Source organism: Salmo trutta, chromosome 3 (assembly GCF_901001165.1).
Source record: "Salmo trutta chromosome 3, fSalTru1.1, whole genome shotgun sequence".
Taxonomy (NCBI): Eukaryota; Metazoa; Chordata; class Actinopteri; order Salmoniformes; family Salmonidae; genus Salmo; species Salmo trutta.
Genome location: NC_042959.1, coordinates 22,114,277 through 22,139,065, shown reverse-complemented (window position 1 = coordinate 22,139,065; position 24,789 = coordinate 22,114,277). Strand labels below are relative to the sequence as shown.

General features: G+C 40.5%; 3 protein-coding genes across 5 annotated transcripts; all 3 read right to left on the bottom strand.

Moving 5' to 3' along the window:
• Nucleotides 1-5,130: 5,130 nt before the first annotated feature.
• Nucleotides 5,131-10,033, bottom strand: LOC115170290 (cyclin-A2). 2 transcript variants are annotated; one of them, XM_029726695.1, is made up of 9 exons: nt 9,955-10,033; nt 9,393-9,650; nt 8,636-8,891; nt 8,404-8,510; nt 8,098-8,321; nt 7,638-7,842; nt 7,120-7,233; nt 6,068-6,201; nt 5,131-5,820 (listed from the first exon to the last, which is right to left on the bottom strand). In XM_029726695.1, exons 2-9 carry the CDS (start codon nt 9,597-9,599, stop codon nt 5,769-5,771), a joined length of 1,299 nt encoding a protein of 432 aa, XP_029582555.1. In that variant the 5' UTR covers nt 9,600-9,650; nt 9,955-10,033; the 3' UTR covers nt 5,131-5,768. The 2 variants fall into 2 exon arrangements, with proteins under 2 accessions (XP_029582555.1, XP_029582553.1); XM_029726693.1 differs by having other exon boundaries at nt 9,748-10,022.
• Nucleotides 10,034-12,055: 2,022 nt separating this feature from the next.
• Nucleotides 12,056-18,154, bottom strand: bbs7 (Bardet-Biedl syndrome 7). 2 transcript variants are annotated; one of them, XM_029726680.1, is made up of 19 exons: nt 17,608-18,154; nt 17,315-17,380; nt 17,126-17,188; nt 16,609-16,784; nt 16,176-16,362; nt 16,014-16,086; nt 15,800-15,916; nt 15,447-15,577; nt 15,148-15,232; nt 14,878-14,980; nt 14,473-14,665; nt 14,234-14,308; nt 14,078-14,146; nt 13,702-13,841; nt 13,435-13,599; nt 13,102-13,211; nt 12,859-12,962; nt 12,646-12,769; nt 12,056-12,461 (listed from the first exon to the last, which is right to left on the bottom strand). In XM_029726680.1, the coding sequence occupies exons 1-19, from the start codon at nt 17,641-17,643 to the stop codon at nt 12,328-12,330; spliced, it is 2,151 nt and encodes a 716-aa protein (XP_029582540.1). In that variant the 5' UTR covers nt 17,644-18,154; the 3' UTR covers nt 12,056-12,327. The 2 variants fall into 2 exon arrangements, with proteins under 2 accessions (XP_029582540.1, XP_029582545.1); XM_029726685.1 differs by having other exon boundaries at nt 14,078-14,143.
• A 167-nt stretch (nt 18,155-18,321) lies between these two features.
• On the bottom strand, nt 18,322-24,481 carry LOC115170276 (transmembrane protein 33-like). The gene is made up of 8 exons (XM_029726692.1): nt 24,232-24,481; nt 23,331-23,405; nt 22,472-22,566; nt 20,732-20,919; nt 20,357-20,424; nt 19,955-20,088; nt 19,686-19,769; nt 18,322-19,520 (listed from the first exon to the last, which is right to left on the bottom strand). The coding sequence occupies exons 2-8, from the start codon at nt 23,382-23,384 to the stop codon at nt 19,391-19,393; spliced, it is 753 nt and encodes a 250-aa protein (XP_029582552.1). The 5' UTR covers nt 23,385-23,405; nt 24,232-24,481; the 3' UTR covers nt 18,322-19,390.
• Between the last annotated feature and the right edge of the window lie 308 nt (nt 24,482-24,789).

The following is a 24,789-nucleotide window of genomic DNA, read 5'->3' as shown; positions in this document are numbered from 1 at the left end:
TGACCTTTTTTCAATTGACATTTCTTTGTATATATCCATAAAAAATGATGCCAGCTGAATCATGATTTTGACTGGCTGAGAAACACTGCTTGCCTCTCTCTCTCGTCCCAACTCCCAATACGTTCATTACTATGGGACAGCTGGAGATCAAATTTGAAAATTGAAACAATGTTGGAAATGTCGGAAAGACAGACAGGTTTATACAAATCTCCGCTGTTGAAAACTAGTTAGTCTAAAAGAAAAGTGAGATGTTTTTTTATAGTGGAGATCAAGTTTGTAAAGTTCCTGGCTGGGCTGATGAGACAGTGGATTGCACAGACAGATGAACCCGAGTAAATAGGCATTTTAAAGTCATAGATTTAGCCAGTGGTAACTTGTGGAGTAGACACTGTCTGGAATGTGGTTTTAACCAATCAGTAGTCAGGATTAGACCTACCCGTTGTATAACAGACCGTATACCACAGGTATGCCGAAATTTTTTTTTACTCTTCTAATTACGTTGTTAACCAGTTTATAATAGCAATAAGGCACCTTGGGGGGTTTGTGGTATATAGCCAATATACCACGGCATACCACACCCCTTCGGGCCATATTGATTAATTTGTTCATTCAGTTGCTCATCCATCCATCAACTTCAATATCAAATGAATTAATTGTTGGAGTGTTTACTTCAATCACCCCCTCAGATAAGTGTTGACCGGTGCAGAATCTGTTATCGTTACGATAACGAAGGTTAAAACCATGGAGAGAGAAGAGAGGTGTATTTTGGTTTATTAAGCCCTGCAGATGACTAAGTGGTGACAGAGTCAACCACTGAATGCCTCCACCCAGAAAAATAGATGCTGTGTGACGCCTCCAGTGTGGGCTCACACACCATCAGCCGTGACATTGATGAATCATGATTGTACAGAACATAGTACCCAACAGGTCACATAATGAATTCTCATCATAGCCATATGTGTCCCTATGCCCAGTTTGAGTCCTTATCTACAGTTTTGTGTGGCTTTAGTTAGTGAAGTGGATGGACCCACTTTTACCAAGGAATTTGAACTGTTCAAATTCCTTGACTGTTATGATGTTTGACATCTAGAGGTTTGGGCCTCTGTGGTTAGTTTAGGCACATGATAGTTAAAGTAATCCCACTTGGGTTGTGTATGTGATGGGCAAAGGAATATAAAACATACTTTTCTTGTCAAGATTGTTGCTAAATCTCAGTGCAACAAATAAGCAGTGCAGCACAAAATAACTCATCCTTGACAGTATTAAATAAAGCTTTGTTGGTGAAAACAAGAAGACTTTGTAATTATTTATCTACAAAAATCCTGCTGTTGTAATTTTTTTATTCAGAGAATAATGTTTTGTATATTGATGCCGCGTGAGTATTTTTGCTGAGGTACACTGTTGATCATTCAATGGAGCCTAGGCCCATTCGTGACATTGTACTTAAATTCAAAATCTGAATCCAAGTATACAAATGACACAAATGGGGCTACAACGGAGCTAAGTCAAGGATGCATTTTGTTGTTGTGAGCTTCATTAACCCTTGAGCTGAGGACATCATTGACTAGCTGTAGTCTTTCATAAAAATAAAAAAAATCTTCCCATTCATTACAATATAGTAAACACACACACCTGTCACCCCCATGGGCATGTACAAGGATGAACTCAAGAGCTACTGAATGACAGGTTCTGGGGAAACATAGAAATGCTTACATTGTCAATCAAGCACATTCTGAAGTACCGACTTAACGGTGAACAATCTAATATAAACAAAATGTTCATGGATTAAAAAATGTAGTGTCATACACAAACATACCTGCAGGCACATGCACACACACAGCTTCCTATAGAGGCAAAACACAGAGCATCCAAACAGCACGGGTTGGAAGAGGTAGACCAATGATGTGTATAAACTGTGGATGACTGACAGGGGGCACTGTATTGAAGCCAAAGACATTTTGGAAGGGGTAAAAATGCTTGTATTAATGTCTACGTTAGTTTCTGACACGTTTATTTTATTACAGACACTTTGAACGCATACTTTTAAATTATATTATGTGAGCGAAACATACAAATTTCAAAATATATAAAAAAAAATTCCTTAAAGTATTTATTTTAGAGTGCTGCTTTCCCCACAACAACAAAAATACTTAAATACATGTAATTTTGTCCTTGAAACATTTAGTTGAAATACTGTTGAATTCCATTCATTCCTATGGAGGACTGCTCCTACTATGGTGTGCCAATATGGCCGACCGGTGACTTCAAAGCCTCTCAATGGCCAATACATAGCGTCAGCAATCCAGGGTTTACATCCACCTTTGGGTTAGACCCTTAGTTAAATATATCCATGCCCAAGGCAGTACTACATTAACCATATTACCCTTTTCTTAGAGGGATTCATTCAGTAATTGGTTTGACATGGCTGTGGGGTAGATCTACCTAAACAAATGGCCAAGCTCACTTAAGATATTTAATTGGAGACATTTCCTCAATACTGTCCAACCAAATCACCATTGAGATGAGAGGAGTGCAAATTGCCACCCTGAATGTATTGCTTTAATCAGCATATATCAACATGCAGATTGGATCTTGCATGTTTTCTCTTGGTAATGTTGATTTTTGAAAGCGACTGTGAAAATGCATTTAAAAGATGAACAGAAGTAGGTTAATATGTGTGGTATGTTCCAGTCCTTGTACCAATATTAGCATTTTTCAGGCATCATGTCCAAATCTTCCAAAAGTATCTACATTTTTTGTGAATCTCAAGTCACTTTTAGATGATTTGAACATGATGCATGAAAAATGCTAATAACCGTATCAAGACATGAATGGGTTTTGTGCCACAAATGCTAAAACATTAGCATTAGGAAACAGTGCCAGGGAAATAAAACCAAAGCATAGATTTCTTTTATACCTTAGACTGCTTACAGGGTAAGGAAATCAATGTGTAATTTGGGTGACCTATCCGTTTAATATCAGAGTATATTCTCAGAAATTCAACATTGTAGGCTATCTTACACTGTATGCACTCTTCAGAAAAGATATACTGATATAATGGTGAATACATTATGTACATTACATACATAGAAATAAGATAAAACACATACACTGATGATGAAACAAGGATTGCCGAGTCACCGTCTGTCAGACAACTAAGAGGTCTGAAGCACTTCTCTGGTCTCTACGATCCATTGTTCAACAGACTGAAGAATAAGCAGTTTATATCAGGTTATAAGCTCCATAGTGTATAGCTCATCAGTCAACAAGCTGTGAGGCACAGTCAAACACACTTCTGAGGAATAGCTTTGTGTAAGTGTTCTACAAAACCATGAGATACATTCAAACAGATTTCAAGAGAAAACAGTATTTTCTTTCCATAAGCTGTGAGGGATAGTCCAACACCCTTTCATAAAAATACTATCGTTCCTTATGACAGGTCTACAGCACAGTCTGACACCACTTGAGAAGAAAGCATTTTCTTATGACAAGATCTTTTGCCCTTTCAAAAAAGACAGCCTTTCCTTCCAACAGTCTTTGGCACAGTCCAATACAATTCTTGATGTGGAGACCGTCTTCCCATCCAACAAGCTGTGAGACACAGTCCAACAAAGTCAGCACACACTTCTTCCCTCATACAACATAGTTTCCTCTCTGACCATGGCGAGGGTCCCTTAGAGAGCGCCCGGTCTGCAGACTAGACCCCACTGAGTTCTTCAGCTGCTTGAGGAGCATCCAGAGCAGTAGCAGCATGAGCAGAAGCAGCAGGAGCAACAGCCCCAGGTACACACTCAGGTTCCAGCCCCAGCCCAGGGCTACGGGCAGCGAGGTGGACGCCACCAAGAACCTCCTCGGTGAGGGCATGGGTCAGCTCTAGAGTCCCCCCCTGGACACGTTCAGGATCCTTTAGCGTTTGAAGTGGTGCCGAGGCGTGGTCATGGTTGTCATTTTAGAACGTTAGATCATTGCGGCTGGTTGCGTTGGGAATTTTCTTTCCCTCCATGGTTTTATTTTTCCTTAGATATTCCTGTTGAGTTGTCTCGTATTGTTATCTAGAGGAGAAGTGGTCCATAGTGTAGATGTGTGCACCCATAAAGATACTGGGTAAATGGGTAGTAAGCATTCTGTTGCTGGGCTCTGTACTCAGCGCTCGCGGTACAGAGCCAGAACAATGTATCACCGGTGCATACACACATGCAGGCACACACACAGAGCAAGAAGCCCCCCCTCACTGCCATTGGCTACCTGTTCACTTGCAGGCAGAGAATCAAATCACAGGCCAGCTTGGAACAGAAAACATGTTTAATCGTCATGCTGTCATTGAAGTGGCAGTTCGATTGAAACATTGTGTAACTAAATTGTCATAAGACATCAGTCTGCTCATTTTATATCACAGCTTCAGAATGGAAACAATGTTGCCTTTGTGAAGAACTGCCATTTCTTTAGGAATAGGAGTTCCGATGGCAAAATCCTTGAATAGCATTTGAAGCAATCATCTCCCTTAAATGTATCTGTTAAGCAGCTTTCATCAATTTAAAATGGGAGCCCCAGCTTTGAACGGTGGCTTTAAAACAGAGCCAGATGCCAACCATAATTCAGAAACATCTATGGCACAGATGTCTAGATCTGTTTTTCAAACACCAGGACATGAATCGAATTCAAGCATATTCACCTTATCTTGCATGATGCCTGTATCATTGAAACAATGTGCTACAACAAAACCACAGGGTTGTTACTCAAATTTCTCTGCAAGGAATTAAGAAAAACATTGGTGAAGATGTATTTACTCAGGCAGCGTTTCCCAACTCAGTCCTGGTTTTTGCTCTAACACTACATAGCTAATTCATATAAATGAACTCAAGCTATGATTATTTGAATCAGATGTGTAGTGCCTTGGGGTCCGAGGGACTGCGTTTGGGAAACGCTGCACTAAGGCAAGGGAACAGTAGTGTTCTGCTGCCCCCAAGAGGCCACGCAATACTGACCTTTCACTGATGGCACCCACAAATTGTGATTTGAAACGTTCACTTCAAATTAGAAAGCCATCTCACATGGTGCTACTACCCTGAACTACTTCCAGAATAGTGTGAAGTACAATACATTTTAAATAAGAAATGTAATAACCAAGGGTCTGTGGGAATGGAATTTATTTACAAGAGACATACAGAGCGGATGATTCCTTAATTGATAACCAATGAATGCCAAGACGCATGAGACAAGTGATTTAAGAAAAAAGAAAGAGGCAGAAAGACTTTTGCAGTATGTCGAGGCAAATTAGCTAGACTTAGGCTTCCAAATTATACTAGAATATCATTAACCAGAATTGACTTGTGTTATAAAAATAACAAATCAAACACACCCAGACAGGCCATATTAAATAAAGTTGTCATAGAAAACCAAGGTTAGTCAGATTTGTCAGGAAAATATTCAAATATTCTATTAGTTGCAGAGGGGAAAATAAGCTGCAGTTTTATTACAAAGATGCAGAAAGTGAGACTAATCTTTACAGCTTTTAAGCAATTAAAAACCACTGCAAACATTTGTCTAGTAAGAAAAGAAAGATGACATTGCTTGATTAACGACATTAAAGCCCATGGATGCATCAAGTGTAAAATAACCCTTATCCTACAGGATTGTACATATAAAATGCACATTAAAAATCTAAAATGTTGTCCACATCCTCAAGACTGCAGACACGAGTTCAGTTATTGAAATTCTGGCAATATGAGGCACGTAGTAAAAAATAAATATGCACAAAAAAAAAAAAATCAATTCAATGACAGTTTCATGGGGGGCTCAATGAGAGATACCTCTTGGTACCTAGAGAGAGAAACACAATGGTAGAATTAACCAACATGCTTTCATTCAGACCCACCATTTATGTTCAAGCTAATAGAAATCTAGAAAATTGCCATATGAACAAGTAGTATCCCTAGTAGGAAAAACAAAATAGCTGTGCGTAAGCTAACTGGCTATATTAGATTAGAGTCAAATGGCTGGCTAGCAATGGTTTACATTAGTGAAATATGCCAACATGAAAAGAAATCCATCTATATGATGTACTTACTTTGCACCCTTGTACTTCTCCCTCACTGACTGTTGTGCGTGCGTAGCAGCGTTGAGGTACATTTGGTGCAGATCCTCTATACATGGCATCAGGTCTTCTAAAGACTTGCCAGTCACCTCTGCCAGAGACTTGGACTGAAATAAAACAAACTGTCAGAAAAATGCACAAAAGTCACAGAAAACCAATTCATTCTAATTTAGAGCTAAGATTTCAGTTGACAAAAGATCTGAATTTAGGAAAAATTGTGGCTAAATAAAATACTGCAATTGAACAGGCAGCCAGCCTATCTCATGCTACGGTTGTTTAAGGAAAATGTTAAGCTTAAACATTAGTGTGGAAAATAAAATACACTGCATGGTACAACCCTGAATATCAAACGCAATCAAGAGACTGCGTGTCAGGGAGGAGCCTGGGAATTGAAAGAATGGCAACATTGAGGGAAGAGAGTCACTATTCCCATGTGGTCAGTAAGCAAACCTGTCAACAGGGGAATAGACAACTTTTCAAATTTAAATCTTACAAAGGCATACTTAATACAGCACTGACTTCAGCAAGGTGGAAATAGTTTGTGCCAATTTAAGGTGCAGATTTAAATGTTACACAGCCAATTGACCTTCAGTAACTACTAATTGGTTGTTGCACCAAGGACATACGCAGTTGTAAATCTTGGTTATACAAAGTTCACTCAGTTGTGATAAGGTGAGTTACTATAAATGTTATGGCCCATCAATATGAAAGTTTAGGCAGCAAGTGAGACAAAAAGCCTCTATTACGGAAGACTTCCATATTTAAATGAGGAGAAAGGTTCATGAGATCCAAAATAGTTGATTGTTGGACTACTCAGAGAGATCGTGTGAGCCAGTGGTATATATACTTGCAGGGAGAGAATTCCGGTTAGCGCCAGCTACCAAATCCTGGCCTACTGCACTGAGGCGAAGACCTGTTAAAGATGCTACATTGCTGCTTTATTTTGAGTGGGGCATCATGGCCGAACCAGAGGGCAATGAAACTGCTACCCTGCTAGAACACTTAACACAGCATTGCAAACTTACCCATGAGCTTCCTGTTATAGTGTGGTTTGCCAAAGCAAAGGCAGCAGCAGCAGTCTGAGAGGGGAGGTACTTCAGGAATGGGTCAGAGTCTACTAGACTGAGCTCCCCTAGGAACTAAGGAAACAAAGACAACATTTAAGACAAAAATAAAAATAATAAATCTATAAAATAATTTCAACCTAGACAAAGTCTAAGGATTATTTTGTTCACTGTTGAAGTGATATCCCAAGAATAAATTGATTGAAGTACACACTAAAGTTTTTTTTTTAGACAACTGCAAACGTCTGAGTAAGGCACTCAAGGAGTTAGTCTGATAAGGACTGATGAGATCAGCCTCCCCCTTGCTTGAGACAGAACAAAAGAGTGAAGGCCCACCCTCCCACTTGTGCCATGTCATGATACCTGCAACACCTATTGAGATGCCTTTTGTTAAGTAAATCAGGTATTAAATGAAGTGAAAGACTAGAGTACGACTTTAAATTACAAGATGTGAACACTGCAATGTGTAATCTACTCACCCTTGACAAGCTCTCCACCTTGTTGCTGACAGGCTGGGTGAGAAAGTACTGGGTGAGAAACTGGTTGATGGTGGGAGAGGCAAGATCGAAGGAGAGCACTTTAAGCACCAGATGCTCCATCCGCAAAACTTGCTTTTTTGTGTAGGTGTCGTCCGTTATGTAAACGAACTCTGCCACCTCCGGGGGGTAGATCTCTTCAAATTTCCTGCATTTGAATGAAAACCAGTGAGTGATCAAAGCACACATTGCTTAACTTGACACAATCAATTAAAGGGACAGTTCCCACAAATTTAAATTAGTCAGATGTTGGTGCCAATCTTTCCTATTCATTTGGGACAGAGGCCTAATACAGTGGGTTCTACACAACATATAGAACAAACTTGGTTTATGCTGCACACCTTCATGGCACAAAAAGGTGAACTACCCATTTAAGGATGCTGTGGGGGTTGACAACACTTACGAGGCCAACAGCATGGCGGCGGTTCCGACCAACTGCAGCTTCCCCCGCAGGACTGACATGGAAGACAGGAAACGGTCAATGTAGTTCACAGCAAGGTATAGAGTCTCGTTCTGGAGCTTGTACTCCTCACCAACCTCCACCAGCCAGTCAACAAGGATAGCCCGCATGCTGTAGGTTATGTCTGGCTGCTTTCTCATGTAGCCTGCTTTTGGTCTGGACTTAACCTAGGGACAAGAGCACAAAAGGACAACTGTAGTCATGGTTCAGTGATTTGTGTGACAACTAAACAATGAATAGTTTACTCACCTCCATTTCCCTGAGATAAGCATGTATTTCTGAAGCATACTCTGTTACCGCATTCATGTCCACTGGCTTCTCTTCACCTTCAGTAACTGACATATCCATGGGACAATCTATATAGAGGAGAATTGGAAAGTGTTGGCTTTCTAATCCATAGACAACATGATCACCTCAGTGTTATAAAAGGGTAAAGGGACATTTTCAATAATTTGGCAAGGTGGATTACACAAATACTCACCACCAAAACTAAGATCCATGTTAGACACACATGTGGCAGGTATGTCAAGAGAGGCCAGAGGCTGCCTGAGACAGGTAACTGTGGGGTTCAGTTTCAGGGGGTACATCTCTATGGAAGGCTTGGCTTTGAGGGACACCCTTTCCCTGGAGAACGCAGAATCTGGCTCATCCAGGTGAATCTGAAAAGCTGGCGGCTTGGTGCCCAGCTTCTCTGCATAACTTTTAGGTACTTCACTTTCATTTTTGCAGGACAGCAACTGAAATGAAAGGTTAAATATTTCAGTGCCCATGGTTTCAGCAATGAGTCAGTTCCACCTAGCCATGTCATGCTAATTAATAAATAACTTGATAATATGTGAAGAAAGGCATGAAAAAGCAAGTTGGCCATCCTAATGTTAAACAAGACGTTGACGGCATAAAATGGCGGACTACTTAGGAGGGTACCTAACTAGTTAGCGGACACTAACAATACAAACTTTGAATACAGTAAGGTGAATATGAAATTATTAATCAAATGTAAATTAAACACTACTCTTGGCCGTGAAAATATGACCTAAAATTATGACAGTGCTGTCCTAAGGTGATCATTTACATTTAAGTCATTTAGCAGACGCTCTTATCCAGAGCGACTTATCCAGAGCGACTTGATCATTTTTGGTAGTAAACAACCTAGCTCAATCTACATGCCAATTATGCTAGCTAGGCAACAAGTGTTTGTATAATGTTGGCTGGCTTGTGGCTAGCTAGAAATTACTAACCTGCGTTGTGTTTTGAGGATTGCTGCATTGGATGTTTTGCAAACCTCCCAGAACTGTTCTCTGTGGTGCTTTGGGGACAATGTTCTCCTGGTTGTCTGCCCGGTGTTTGATTGGACCCCTCAGTCTGGACAGCATATTTTCTTGGTTTTGGTATTCTGGCAGCGGAACATCAACCGCGCTTCCTTGTCCTTGGTTTGATCCTGACATGTTATCCTCAGTTTCTGGCTCAAACAAGTCACTGCAGAAACGTCCACTTTGCTACAAAGAAAAAAAAAAAAAAAAAAAAAACTTGGTAAAAAAATACTGAAATGAATATAAAACGTACAAATTGTATAAGATAGCACAAAGAGGCTACCTGTGTTAGCAAACTAGCTACAGTAGCATAAGATATCGCACAGACAAGTCTGGGGTGTTGAGATGGCAACGTAATTCTGAGCTGCAAATTTAAAACCCTACTTAACGTTGAGACAACAAAATCATCTTCTGCATGAAAACCGACATTAGCTCGCCATGCTGTTTGACTAAATCCTATAAATGTAGCTAACCACCGCGCAACCTTTACCTAGATACAGTCCCTTGTCCACTGAAAATATATAATAATGCAGAAATGTTGCTTGTTCTCAGTTCAAGTAGCCCGCGACTATTGAAACGGCCAATCACAACCGAAGGCAAAAATTACGTCACGAATCTACGGCGGCTGATACAACTCAGATTTCATGTGTCCAAGAATACGCAGGCCGTTGCGATTTCGGCGTGTATAGACAATGAAAGAGTCAAAGGTAAATTTTTCATAATTTGAATTAATATAATATCGTACAAACAATTATGATCTCTCTGAGAGGATCTCAAAGTCTTGTAACACTCATTTATGCTATACACAGATAACCTCACCCCATGACAAATAAACCACACATGATTTAAATACTGTAGTTAGTCTAAATACTTCAATAGAAATATAACTGCCAAACATGAAGGATGGTATGTTCAAGTGCCAACCTATAAAACAAAACATATAACTGAATATGCAGTGCATTCAGAAAGTATTCAGACCCTTTGACTCTTACACATTATATTCTAAAATGTTTGTTTTTCCCCCTCAACCTACACACAATATCCCATAATGACAAAGCAAAAAATGTTTTTAGGATTTTTTTCAAATGAAATATCACACATACATAAGTATTCAGACTCTTTACTCAGTACTTTGTTGAAGCACAGTGGTTAGGCTACCTGGGGCGGCCTAGTGGTTAGCAGGTAGCCTAGCCTAGTGGTTAGAGTTCTAACCGAAAGGTTGCAAGATTGAATCCCCGAGCTGACAAGGTAAAAATCTGTTGTTCTGCCCCTGAACAAGGCAGTTAACCCACTATTCCTAGGCCGTCATTGAAAATAAGAATTTGTTCTTAACTGACTTGCCTAGTTAAATAAAAAACTTTTGGCACCTTTGGCAGCTATTACAGCCTTGAGTATGACACTACAAGCTTGGCACACCTGTATTTCTCCCATTCTTCTCTGCAGATCCTCTCAAGCTCAGGCCAGGTTGGATGTGGAGTGTCACTGCACAGCTATTTTCAGGTCTCTCCACAAATGTTTGATTGGGTTCAAGGGACAAGTCTCTGGTCTCTCAAGGACTTGTCCCGAAGCCACTCCTGCCTTGTCTTGGCTGTGTGCTTAGGGTCATTGTCCTGTTAGAAGGTGAACCTTCACCCCAGTCTAAGGTCCTGAGCAGCTTTTCATCAAGGATCTCTCTGTACTTTGCTCTGTTCATTTTTCCCCTCGATCCAGACTAGTCTCCCTGCCGTTAAAAAACATCCCCATAGCATGATGCTGCCACCACCATGCTTCACCGTAGGGATGGTGCCAGGTTTCCTCCTGACGTGACACTTGGCATTCAGGCCAGTGTTCAATCATGGTTTCATCTGATCAGAGAATCTTGTTTCTCATGGTCTGAGTCTTAAGGTGCCTTTTGTCAAACTCTAAGTGGGCTGTCATGTGCATTTTACTGAGGAGTGGCTTCCATCTGGCCACTCTACCATAAAAGCCTGATTGGTGGAGTGCCGCAAAGTTGGTTGTCCTTCTGGAAGGTTCTCCCATCTCCACAGAGGATCTCTGGAGCTCTGTCAGAGTTACCATCGAGTTCTTAGTCACCTCCCTGACTAAGGCCCTTCTCCCCCGATTGCTCAGTTTCGCCAGGCGGCCAGCTCTAGGAAGAGTCTTAGTGCTTCCAAACTTCTTCCATTTAAGAATGGAGGCCACTGTGTTTTTGGTGACCGTCAATGTTCCAGACATTTTTTTGTACACTTCCCCAGATCTCTGCCTCAACCCAATCCAGTCTGGGGACTTTATGGACAATTCCTTTGACCTCATGGCTTGGTTTTTGCTCTGACATGCTATGTCAACTGTGGGATCTTAGGTGTGTGCCTTTCCAAGTCATGGTCCAATCAATTGAATTTACGACAGGTGGACTCCAATCAAGTTGTAGAAACATCTCAAGGATGATCAATGAAAGCAGGATGCGCCTGAGCTCAAATTTGAGTCTCAAAGCAAAGGGTCTGAATACTTACATAATTAAGATATTTATTTATTTTCATAAATTTCTAAAAACATGTTTTCACTTTGTCATTATGGGGTAGTGTGTAGATTGATGAGGGAAACAAATATTTTAATCCATTTTAGAACAAGGCTATAACATAACAAAATGTGGAAAAAGGGGTCTGAATACTTTCCAATGCACTGTATATAGCTAGGCCAAGAGAATATGGCTTTAGACATCCAGATGTTGTTGACAATTGACATAAAGAATTCAGATTATGTAACATAATTCTAGTATCTTACACACAAAAAAACAAAGCTGGAAATAAACTCTATACTCTAAACAAAACAAAAGCTATTACAAATGGAGTGTAAAAGTTTGCATCCTCTTTGCTCAAGTTTGATATTATGCCTCATTGAAGAAATTCATCAAAGAATCCAAATCGTAGTTATCCAAAACTTCCAGCAGCAATGACACCTTTGTCTTCACATTCTGTCCTTTGAATTTGAATTTGTCGATGAAGAGGTCCGTTATCATGCCTGGGGAAACGGAAAAACACAGGTTACTGTCATGGTAGTTTGCATAACCATACTGTCAAAGTCGTTTTGCACCCAGGATATAAGGATCATTGGCAAGCTAGGCTACTGTGATAGCTGAAAATGTAATTTGTTTTTAATTCTACTGAAACAAGAATTTTAGAGCAATAACTGTACATTGATATACCATAAAGTCTTTCCAGGTGAGCTGGTTGTTTCTTGTATTCCTCTAGCAGATAGGCAGACTCGTCTAGAATGTTACGATATTCAGGAATGAGGAAGTCCGCATTCCCCTCGTGAACCTGAAGCTCCTACAAAAACACACACAGCAATATTTGAGCAAGAGTTGCAAAAAAATAAATAAATGAAACGACTTTAATATTGCAACACTGGCACTTACTTTTAATGCATCAATCAGCTGAACCTTTTTGGCCAATAGCAGCTGATACTCAAGCTTCGGATGAATCATCTTGAGTGTGTGGCCCACTGAATCGTCATTGATATCTGGAAATTAGAGCCGCAAATAAAATTGTGAGATAATATATTTTATTTCATGAACAGAGATAAATGTTTCACTCCATTGTCGATAACTCTAACTAGTAGCCTAAAAACAGATAATAAATGTAACTAGCTAAAGACCTACCATAAGAAATATCGAGATTGTTTTTTCTTTTGGTGGCTTCTTTGGAGAGGACATCCTTCAGTATGGAGATGGTGGAAATGTTGTCAGACTTGAAGTGGCCTTCCCCTTTACTAAAATGACAGAGAAGAAAACCCATATTGAATGTACAGTCTTAATTCAATCTCCCTAGAGTACAATGGCAAAAGGTTTGTGAAGTGAGCTTGATTTCAGCTTTAGTTTGCACTTTTGGGATTATTCCATTGGTTACATTTACTTGGAAAACTAAACCAAGAACTCTGATTGATGCATATCCCCGAGGGGATAAATGAAGTTGTATTGAATTTAATTCCTAACCAGTACGTGGCTTCCAGCTGCGTTCCAAGGAAAGTGTTCTGGAAGTAGAAGGTGATATTCTCCCCTGCTGGAGTCTTCTCTGGGACCTCTGGCAAGCAGAAGAGGACCCAGGAGTGGATCTCTGCAAAGCTGAATTGGCCAACTAGACTCAAAGTGTTCATGGGTCTGTTTGGGGGGATGGAGAGAAAAAGGGAGAGAATGAAAGAAGACAGAAAAAGAGGGAAATTGAGTCAAACACTGACTTTCTTTCAGTATCCTTCTCCTTACCTGTCCTGTTCAATGGTGTGAGTTCTCTGGTGAAGGGACAGAGGTTTGATGAGGTACTGGCGTACCTGACAGGTCTTGGGCTGCAGGCGTGGGGTGATGTAGGCCTGTAGGGTGCCATATTGGCCCTCAATGGACCTCACCTGGAGAAGGGAGAAGATTCTGTGACACAAGTCATGAGAACACACAGCAGTGTTGGCCTTAGCATTGCAGAGGCAGGTGAGACTGGGTGGGAACTGGAGACTTGAGAGTGATACTTCTATTGGTTGCAATTGACAATTTATTATGAACTGCCATGAGTAGAATTTTAAATAAATTGTTATTGGGCTAAAATCAGTAAGAACTGACTAAAACATACTCTTAAAAAAAAATCTCTCACCTTCAGCTCAAGCCGTGTAGTATTTGCTTGGCATCTGTACGTAACGAGAAGAAAATTGCCTTTTGGCTGCTGGAACAGAAGGCATAATTAGTGCCTTGAGGAATCTAAAGCATTCACTTGTAGTATTTGTATGCTCTCTGTACTAGGACATCTCACCTCTGAATCACATTCGCTGAAACTCACGACAGCAGAGTTCTTGTCGACATCCAGCAGATCAATTGGTACATCACTCTGTAAAGAAAACAATATTAACGTTACAATCCATGACAGAAATATCCACAAGTCATTGCATATTTGTATAATTAGCAGATCTCTCTCATGCAAAAAAAACATACACATTTCTCTTTCGGGTTCAATACAGAACATAAATACAGAGTCAAGTCAATTTGTTTCACCTGCAGCAGCAGATTGTCGATGGCCGTCTGCACTTCCAGGGTCAGGCTGTAGCTGGCATCATCCTGACACAGGGTGAACTTGTCGTTGATGCTGAACACGGGCATGGCAGAGACCGCCGTACTAGACTGCGCGGTTTGCTGGTACTTCTCACGGCCCTGAACGACCTTCATCTGCAGTTGGTCTAGCTCTGCCCTGAGGGGGACAAGTGCTGTGGGTTCATACTGGGAAAATTACAACAGACAGCATCTGTCCTCATATTTAAGTTAGCCAACTCAAATTTTTGCTAAACACAGGACTTTACTTTGGCTGTTGAATTAACTTTGCCAACACTGAGTTTTGCTTACAAAGTTCCATTGATATATATTGCAAACGCAGGTGACAACAACAACTGTCCACAAGTATACCTGAGAGCTGCCACTTTGCTCTGGGTCTCCCGACTCATCTTGACTTCCTCTCCAGGGCCTGCCTCTGCCTGCTGGGACTCTGTGGTCAGCCCTGTCACCCATCCTGGACACACACATATTATTTCAAGTCGCTCACAACTTTGTATCTGTATCTCCTATAGAGCACTTATTGGGAGCAGCAAACAGTCAGCGGAAATTCGTTTTTTTCTCTAGTGTTTTTTTTTGTATAGCTCTTGTGCATAAAACCTTCTCCTTTGGTTGATAGCTCACCTGTGTATGTGGCTGTCAGAACCTCGTCATAAGACTCCTTCCCAACACAGCCACCCTGGATAGAGGTGACGCTCTCCAATAACACCTGATGGACAAGTTAGTATCCCAAAGACATGGATTTCTACAATATTCTCTCAACTTTAGGGTAGAAAGTTTGTTATTTATTTTACAACAAAAATACATTTGTATCAGCCTTGAATTAAAATAAATAGGTATTTTTCCCCCTGAATTTCAGATGATATGTACAACGCCAGTAGAATATAGCATAAAATAATGGAAAATATTATTTGTAGACTTACATGCTCAAAGCGCAATGTGGGCTCGTTGGAGCTGTCAAACCCATAGACCTCCACTGTCCCATCGTCCCTGCCAACAAGGATGTCTTTCACCCCGTCACCCAGGATATCATACGTGTCGATGCACAAAACACCTAGTAGAAACAGCCATAGAAGAAGAAAATGTGGAATAAGCTCAATGAATGGAATGATCCTATATGATTGAATGATGTCTAACATGGTAAGTCAATGTTAATAACATTCTTACAATATACAATGATAATACATGTGCTAATTGTGTTTCAGTGCATAGGTACTCTCGAGTCTCTGACAGATGAAACATATACTAGTTTTCATCTTCATTAACAGTACTGTACCTCCTTTCTTTTTCTCATTATCAATCTCCCATTTAGAAGAGGAAGAGGAATCAGTTATCCTAATCAGTCCCAGTTTTCCATCCACAGTTCCATAGAGAATGTCTTCGCCATTAGTCCCTAAAGCAGACGGTGGGGTAGAAGTAGACCAGTTTGCTGTAAGTACAGGGATGTGTGAAATTTACATTTGAGTTCAGTATAAGGATTTTATACTCACCTCCATCTCGATTGTACAGCTCCAAAACTGAGGGAGGACCAGGGACTTCAATATCATACACAAGCTCAGATCCCTATGGGCAAGAAAACACAAACTCACTGAAGTACTCATTGAAGTACTTATATACTCATACTGCAGTACTCACAAACAATTTCCATTCACCTGCAACACTCTGAGAACTCGGTCTTGACATGCCAACACAGGGACAATGCGGCCCAAGTTCTCAGCAGGCAAGCACACAATGTCATTAATTTTGTCTCCAGACAGGTAGTAGTCTTGATCCTTGCAGTCACAGTAGTGGTTGTAGATGTAACTCGCACACACAAAAAGGTCTGCTCCTGAAACGTGCCTGAAAAACACATTGTAGGCATAAAAAAAAAAAACATTGTAATATAAAGCAGCACAAAAACACACCCACAATTCCCCTTATTTATAAACCAATTAAAGAATGCTCCAAGTCTCTTTAAAAATAAAAGCTAGACTATACTCTCAAAACCATACTCCCAAGTCTCGTTCGTCACTGTTGACAAACGTGTAGAAGGCTTGGAACCATGGCAAGGTAACCTATAATTCACATCAAAAACTTAAAACTCACATGGCATTGATGCTTTCTGTAAGGTTGGCCTCAAAGGACAGGAACTGTTTGCCTTTCTTGGTGTATCCCTTCACTTCCGAGCCAGCACACACAAAGATCTTCTCCTGTGGGGTTCCAAGAGCCCCACCAAGGTCCAGCCTTGTTATCTTCTGCCCTGGCAAAGTCTTGAACACAGGCTGGAAAAGATAGGTACAATGAACATTCATGGAATTAAACTTTATTTATTCATTACACAATGACAAGGGAAACTTGTCTTTTAGAGGGCGCAGTACCCATGCCACCGAACAGCACAGGGTCAGCTGCAGAGAAGCTTTCCTGGTGCAGATAGGGATTAAGCTAAGTGCCTTGTTCCTGGGTACAACGGCAGTAGGTATTCATATGAAGTCCATGAAAGTGGCTGTATTCTGCCAGTCTGGCTCTGATTTAGCCAACAGTGATTAATGAGTAGGCTCCAAAAAAAGACTGGCACCCAGGCGAGTATTTCAATGTTGTTAAATATGTATGACTCAATACCTACCACAGCTTCTCCTTTTTTCATCCCAAAACAAGTTATCACGCCATCATGATCAGCAACAGCAACCTGAGACACACAAAACGACATTTCTAACTCAAGAGTACTTGGGACATTGTTCAAAAAGCATATTCCAACACACTACAAGGTCTATTTATGGGTCACCTCTAATAATGCACAATCACATTACAGTACCTTCTGTGTTGCTTTGCGTCCCAAGGCAGGGAGGAGCCTCATGGTTTTCTGAGATATCACACCAACCTGTGTCGATGAATGTGACAGCCAGAGTCAGTCAGTATCAGAGTCATCTAGTTACTTAAGGTAAAATTGGCAGAGTACAAAAAAAATCAAGCTGTCCAACTCTTTTTCCATTCAGGCTACTATTTAGCCATAACATTAGTGACATGATCAAGGGTCAAAATATAGTCAAAATCTACCCAGTTGAATTATCTAGCTAGTTATACTAGCAAAACATGCAATCCAGTTACCTGTAGATAATCAATTCGGTTGAGGTTTATCTCCATGCTGTTCTTGGCTTGATGTGAGTGTTTGCTTGGCAAAAACTAGTACGCAATTCAATTGGTTAGCTCGCTATCTAATAACGTTCGCTTAATTATCTAAAAGGTTTCTGTCCAGCAACGTTAACCGTTTACAATCAACAACCAAAAAATTCAGACCGGCGTTACAAGTATCTAAATCAACGTTAGCTAGCTAATAACGATAGCTGGCTAACATGCGAGGTGAACAACGAGCATTTTGTCAGATAGGGATTATTCTGTAATAGGGATTAGCCTCGTTGGCTAATTTAGCTGGCTCGCTAAAACTGTAGTCAGAATGCACGTTGCATACTCACTGACGTATTAGTATATTCTATATAGCCGCCACATCGTTGTTTGATTTAGTTCAACCATAACGTTAGCTAGTTTATCGACATTATAGTAGTTAGAAAATGAAGGTTGTCGAAATAACTAGCATCTGATTCTTCTGCGCGCACACTGGACCCGTTACCATGGACAACGTTGTTCGTTTGAAGAAGCTTCAATATCATTGGGTGATGGTGATTGTGGTGTGATTCAACCTAGATTCTGAATGGTTTAGCAGTTCCAGTACTTTTCTCTTCCTGGATAGTAGAAAGTGGCCATCCTCTAAGAACCAAATCAATAAAATCACCAATGCTCCAAAAATGAGTCAAAGAATACTAATTGATACGAATCATGTTTATATTAGTGAATATGGAGGTTATAAATCTCATTCAACAAGGTCATCTTTCATTTTTTGATTTAAGAGAATGGAGAAATTTATTCCAGAGCTATACAAACATAGTTTCTCTACAAGTAAATAAAGACATTTAACATGGGCGTGAACTGAATTGGAAAACTATAGCGATATTAGCTACAAATCAGTTAAATTGAACCTGAATTTAAATAGATTTTCAATTAGAAAACCTATTAGAAATGCAAATATAAACTTGTATTTGAAACCAGCCTAGTCCTTCACATTTACTGCATAACATGTGCTTTGTGCAGACTGAGGAAATGCTGGTATAGTGAAACTGATTCATTTCAGCCATAAATCCTACATGTCCTTGTACCATTTAAGTTTTCAAAATGTTGCTTTCTCATTTCAGGGCCCTTTTGACACTGCCAACACATTTTTTAAATAGTGAGTTGTGGCATAGATCACATTTCAACTTCAAAGAGTAGAAATGTGTTAAGACAAAATCATAACCAATGCTTTCTGTGTAAGAAAACAAACATATAAAATGGAATTAGTGGATGTAAAAAATAAAATACAGAGCAACTGACATCTCCTTTGAAAAGCACAATATTTGGCTATAAAAAAAAAATGACCAACTATGTATAGTACAATTTAATGATCTAATCTCAGAAGTTAGTATTTTTTTTTAAAGATAAGAACAAGTATTTTCCATGACAAAGACATTTAACCATCACAAGGTCAATCCTTAGAAGTAGAACACATCAAATAGTCAGCTGGTGTTTATTCCCAAAGAGAGAGAGAAAAGGGGGGGGAGTGAGTGTTCGGCTGTTCCATAAAGCCATATTGAAAACAATCAGTTTTCAGTGCGTCGCAGTCCGAGCCTCAGCCTCCACTGTAGCATATGAACAGAGCAGCAGGAAGACAGACCAGACTAACATTCAAAAGGTTTTTTTCCTTGCTCTCAAAGTTGTTGCTCGTCCGTCCCTCTCGAGTTGAAATGCTGCCACGCCCCTTAGAGTACAAACTATGGTTGTGTGGGAACAGGAAGTAAGGTCACACTGCGGTGGGGGCCAGGCGGCTCATAAAGGAGATACTGTTGAGGCACATCTTTCTGAAGAAGGCGGGGCAGGCGGGCTTCATGACGAAATGTTCCAGCAGAATCCGCAGCTCTGAGAACAGGGTGCTGGGAGGGGTGGACAGGGAGATTAGGGGATAGGGGGAAATGATGGTTTGAGAAATGATTTAATCAACATCATATACCTAGAAACACACAATTCGCCATATTTGATATTGTACAATTATCCTACATATTAACATTTCTGCACAAAATTAAAATGAGGCTACTTACCGGCAATATGGGTTTCTCCTTGAGGTATAGCGGAGAGTTAGAAACCTGTAGTAAATGAAAGGCTGCAGCAAGCTTCCCTGGCCACTGTAAACACAAAGAACAAGAGTTAATCAAGTGACTGGAGTAACCAAGAGTTAATCAAGTGACTAATCATCTCAGTTCATAGTGGTATTGTAAGACATCAACTAAGAAGGAAAAACCCTAATCTGACTTCAGTCTAAGGTACCAATCAAATGTGCTGAGAAATTTACCAAGAAATAGAAACATACCTGAAGAGCATGAATATGGTGGCTGGCATGAGGAAGATCTCATTGCAGGCGATGAACTTCAGGATGTTCTGCTGGTTGGCCGAGAGCTTATTGAGGAAGTTCCTCATGAAGAGAAGGCTATTGGGGCCCATTGCCTAAAAGGGGAATTATACACATCAGGATCACCACATGACTAAACAAGCACAGTTATACAGCACCTCACACATTGTACATTTTCCATTAATGCCCTAAAATGGGAAATGTCTAATGAGGAGAAATGTGCAAAATTACTATTTTACCTAGCCAAAACGGGTGTATTTTATAAAATACCCTTTTTCGAGTGTTGGTTATGCTTTACCCAACTGGCTTTTTATGGCTTCGTGAACATTGAAATATGTTTTGGAATCAAGAGAGGATACTTACGTCAAGAACCTTCTTTGTGTAGGTGGTTGCATGAAGCAACGAGAAGAGGAAGACTGGGAATATGCTCACTGTAGACTGCAGTTAAGTGGCAAACAGCATTAAAAATGTACAACAGTGCAAAATAAACACATTTAAGGTCAGCATCAAATAGTGCTGTCAAGCAATACCTTCTTGTTAATAGGTTTAGTAGGTTTGCATAACTGAAACCACGACCCCCAAGCATTACAAAACCTTCCTGCAATACAATTAGCCTTCTCCCCAAACCAGTTTGTTGGTGATATACCAAACTCTAGCTTTATCAGAGACCATTATGACAACAACCGAGGCATGGTGATACTATGGTGATAAGGCCTTTATGTATGGTTGAGAGGATACTTGTAATGGGGTAAGAGTTGACCAGGATGAGGGAGTACAGCAGGTAGTGACAGCTGTCCTCTTGGAGTGCCTGGGCTAGGAAGGCTCTGCTGAGCTGGAAGTGAGGAAGCCGCTGGTGCAGCCGCAGCGCACTGGTGAGGGCGTTGGCCAGCAGCGCACGCTGATAGAAATTGGCAGCCGCCTGGGGTCTGGAAAATGTCAAGAAGAAAGAGAAATGAATTACTCTGAGGGAACTCAGACTGGTTAACTATCTCTACTTGCACATTAATCTTCTGCACAATCAATCACTCCAGTGTTTAATTGGTATATTGTAATTACTTCACCACCATGGCCTATTTATTGCCTTACATCCCTTATCTTACCTCATTTGCACACACTGTATATAGATTTTTCTCTACTGTATTATTGACTATGTTTGTTTATTCCATGTGTAACTGTGTTGTTGTATGTGTCGAACTGCTTTTCTTCATCTTGGCCAGATCGCAGTTGTAAATGAGAACTTGTTCTCAACTAGCCTACCTGGTTAAATAAAGGTGAAATAAATAACATTTAAAAACTATACTGAACTAAAATATATTTTTTAAATTCAACAATTTCACTGAGTTACAGTTCATAAGGAAATCAGTCAATTTAAATAAATATATTAGGTCGTAATCTATGGATTTCACATGACTGTGTAGGGTGGGCTTGGGAAGGCATAGGCCCACCCACTGGAGAGTCAAGCCCAGCCAATCAGAATTTGTCCCCCCCCCCACCCCCACAAAAGGGCTTTATTACAGACAGAAATACTCCTCAGTTTCATCAGCTGTCCAGGTGGCTGGTCTGAGACGATCCCACAGGTGAAGATAATAGATGTGGAGGTCCTGTGCTGGCGTGGTTACACGTGGTCTGCGGTTGTCAGGCCAGTTGGACGTACTGCCAAATTATCTAAAACTACGTTGGAGGCGGCTTATGGTATGGAAATGAACATCAATTCTCTGGCAACAGCCCTGGTGGACATTCCTGCAGTCAGCATGCCAATTACACACTTCCTCAAAATTTGACATCTGTGGCATTGTGTTGTGACAAAACAGCACATTTTACAGTGACCTCTTATTGTCCCCCAGCACAAGGTTAACCTGTGTAATGCTCATGAGGTGAGGTAATGCTCATGAGCCACACCTGTCAGGTGTATGGATTATCTTGGCAAAGGAGAAATGCTCACTAACAGTGATGTAAACAAATGTGGGGGGAAAATGAGAGAAATAAGCTTTTTGTGCATATGGAACATTTCTGGGATCTTTTATTTCAGCTCATGAAACCCAGGCCCCACACTTTACATGTTGGGTTCCTATTTTTGTTCAGTATACATTTTGGAGTATTTGTAAGTCGCTCTGGATAAGAGCGTCTGCTAAATGACTTAAATGTAAATGGAGTATATCAAAATGGTGGAACAGTTTTGACCACAAAATGCTACAAAAGTGAATATGTGGTGGGATCAGGTGATCAATCCAGACATTAGATAATACCATTAGTAAAACATCTTCATTTAGCAGTTATGCATTGGTTGTCCCTATCAGGTATTGTTGCTATATTGCTATGTGCACATGAAGAAAAATATTATCCCTGGAACTGAGTAAATATTAACAATAATGCAAAACCCAAACTGCAGTAGAAAACCAATGACCAGTCCCTATCATAGAGTACTACTTTCTAAATAGACATATAGACAAAGCAAACAATTGGAGCATTGACCCTTACCCTAAAAGAGGTAGAATGAACATTACTGAGCAATAGACGGTGAAGAGCCGCGAGAGCCACATTGCCGTCTCTAGTTTGTTAGCCAACATGAATTGCTGTGGGAAAAGAAAAGAAAAGTACATTCAAGTTCATAAGATTCAAAAAACTAGACTAAATCATCCACTAAAATCACCATCCACTGTAGAATCACAACCATAGGCCTATATAGTATCATTATGAGAACTAGGGTTGCGGTAATCCAGATTTTCATACAGTTTTTGTACCATACCGGGGTATACAGCATTACCGAATGTGCACACAAGGGGCGCAAAAACAATTTAGGCAACAGGGATCTTGATCGCCTCTGCTGCAACCAAGAAGCTTGACATCTAGCCAATTTGCTAGAAAGTTATTAAACCAAATGCATTGCTGGAGCCCTGAGCTGGATATAATTTGACATATCTTAGATTTCTTATAGTTATGAACAGTGGCGTAGCACGCACCCCGTCTGCATTTCAAAATAAGCCAAAATGTGAGAGCAAAAAAAATGAATGTCTACCTTACTGCAATAACGCAACGCAGGGATGCAATTGAATACGTAAAAATTGTTTCCCTTGAGTTGCACTACAAATTTGAGGCTGCACACATTTGCATGTTTTTGAAATTCAACTAAGTTAGGCTTCAGGCTGGATTTATCCTCCACCAAACATTCACGGTAACAAAATGTCACTAGAGCGTGCGTAAAGTTACAACCTATGACATGCAGCGAAATGTGTGTGGGGAGGAGGTTCTACACTACAGAGTATGTCTAGTGGAGTATAAATCCAGCCTAACAAATACAATCTATGATCTGATGAAGTCGAAGTGCATGATTACTCACCACTGTCCCTAATTGAGGGGGAGGAGGGGCACTTGTTTGCTCTGTGTCAGCCATCTTCTTGACTCTGGTTTATCCCTGAAAAGAGAAACACAAAGACACCGTTTAATGAATAACTTCGGGCACCCTGACATTGCAAGCCCACTTGAACTGGCAAGAATGATACAATGCTGCCAAGTTCTCTCTCTTCCAGGTTTAGGCCACCTTGATCTCTGTGCCTCTTGAAAAATGGTTTCATAATGATAGATTTAATGAAACCTTGGATGCTAAGGCTAGTGATCTGAGAATATGTTCACAGATTAACAGGCAGAAAACAGTCACTTGGCTTGCAAGCAAAGCATGACATGTTCATGAGCTGTTTCTGATATGTGCAGTAAAGACGTTAACATCAAAACTAGTTAGCAAGCTAAAACGTTTAAACTGAATCAAGCAAATGTTAGTTATCAGACTCAACGTTAGCTAGTTAACGTTAACTAGGTTAGTTAGATGACAATTCATCAACATTTGTTCAGTTGTAAATTAGCATTGACGGAACACTGGCGCTGTCCAGCTAACATAGCTGAAGATAAGAATTATTAGCCAGAAGTGAGACAGATCCATGAAATGATAAATAGCAAACAAATATGTGTTGGCTTTATTTAATTAATTGAGGAAACGTTAGCAAGCTGGCTAATGTCAGTGAATAAACGAGCTAGCCTAATGTACGCTAGCTATTAGCTAATGTAGGACTGCCTCCACTAGAATGTTCGGCACTTGCTTGTTAGCAAGCTAGTTAGTAACGGTAGCTCAGTATGTGTCTAGATAGCTAGCTCAAAAAGCATTCTGTTTAGGGAACGTTAGAGATTATCTGCGTGGACTGTCTGACTTAAATGTAATAAGATTTAGACTATTTTCCGAAAATTACCTGAAACTGTCGAGATCAACGTTAGGTGTCACTTGTACCAGTGATTGCGTTATTTCGTTGGCTAATTTTGCTACAACAGCTAGCTACTCAGCCATCTGTCGTTCCTACCAAAGACAGTTTGAAGATATGCAGTAACTGCTTCTCCCCAATCAAGTTGTAGGCGATGTCATTGCGACGTTGGTTAACTAGGCGCATGCGCAGACACGGTCACCGGGTCTAAAGGTCGTCTCGCCGAAATGTGTTTGTGCATGCCATCAAAAAGGCACTCCTTCGATATAAAGTTGTTTTTGACGAGAATGAAAACGTGTCACTTTCACGAGGCTGGAGTAATAACATGTTCCGCTACTTAAGACATTGGCTCGAATCTAGGTAGTGCCTTCAGATTTCGAGAATTTGTTTTTCAATGCTCTCATTGGGCGCGTTTAAGTTGTAAGGCTTACAGGCTGACTACACCGCATGCGTCGCATACGCGAGCGTTGCAAAATAAATGTAGAAATCTATATTATTCAATTATTGCACCCACACTGCTCGCAAGCGTCTGCGTTGCCAAGGGCTAAA

Coding starts and splice junctions, on each gene's coding strand:
- LOC115170276 (XM_029726692.1), bottom strand. CDS start 23,384: ATGGCTGACACAGAGCAAACAAGTGCCCCTCCTCCCCCTCAATTAGGG. Junction 19,770..19,954: donor ACCATATTCATGCTCTTCAG/GTATGTTTCTAT, acceptor TTGTGTTTACAG/TGGCCAGGGAAGCTTGCTGC. Junction 19,521..19,685: donor AGGAGAAACCCATATTGCCG/GTAAGTAGCCTC, acceptor CACCCCTCCCAG/CACCCTGTTCTCAGAGCTGC.
- LOC115170290 (XM_029726695.1), bottom strand. CDS start 9,599: ATGTCAGGATCAAACCAAGGACAAGGAAGCGCGGTTGATGTTCCGCTG. Junction 8,322..8,403: donor CTTATCTCAGGGAAATGGAG/GTGAGTAAACTA, acceptor TCTTGTCCCTAG/GTTAAGTCCAGACCAAAAGC. Junction 6,202..7,119: donor CTATAACAGGAAGCTCATGG/GTAAGTTTGCAA, acceptor GTTTTATTTCAG/TCCAAGTCTCTGGCAGAGGT.
- bbs7 (XM_029726680.1), bottom strand. CDS start 17,643: ATGGAGATAAACCTCAACCGAATTGATTATCTACAG. Junction 17,189..17,314: donor GACGCAAAGCAACACAGAAG/GTACTGTAATGT, acceptor TGTGTGTCTCAG/GTTGCTGTTGCTGATCATGA. Junction 16,363..16,608: donor ACAGAAAGCATCAATGCCAT/GTGAGTTTTAAG, acceptor TGTGTTTTTCAG/GCACGTTTCAGGAGCAGACC.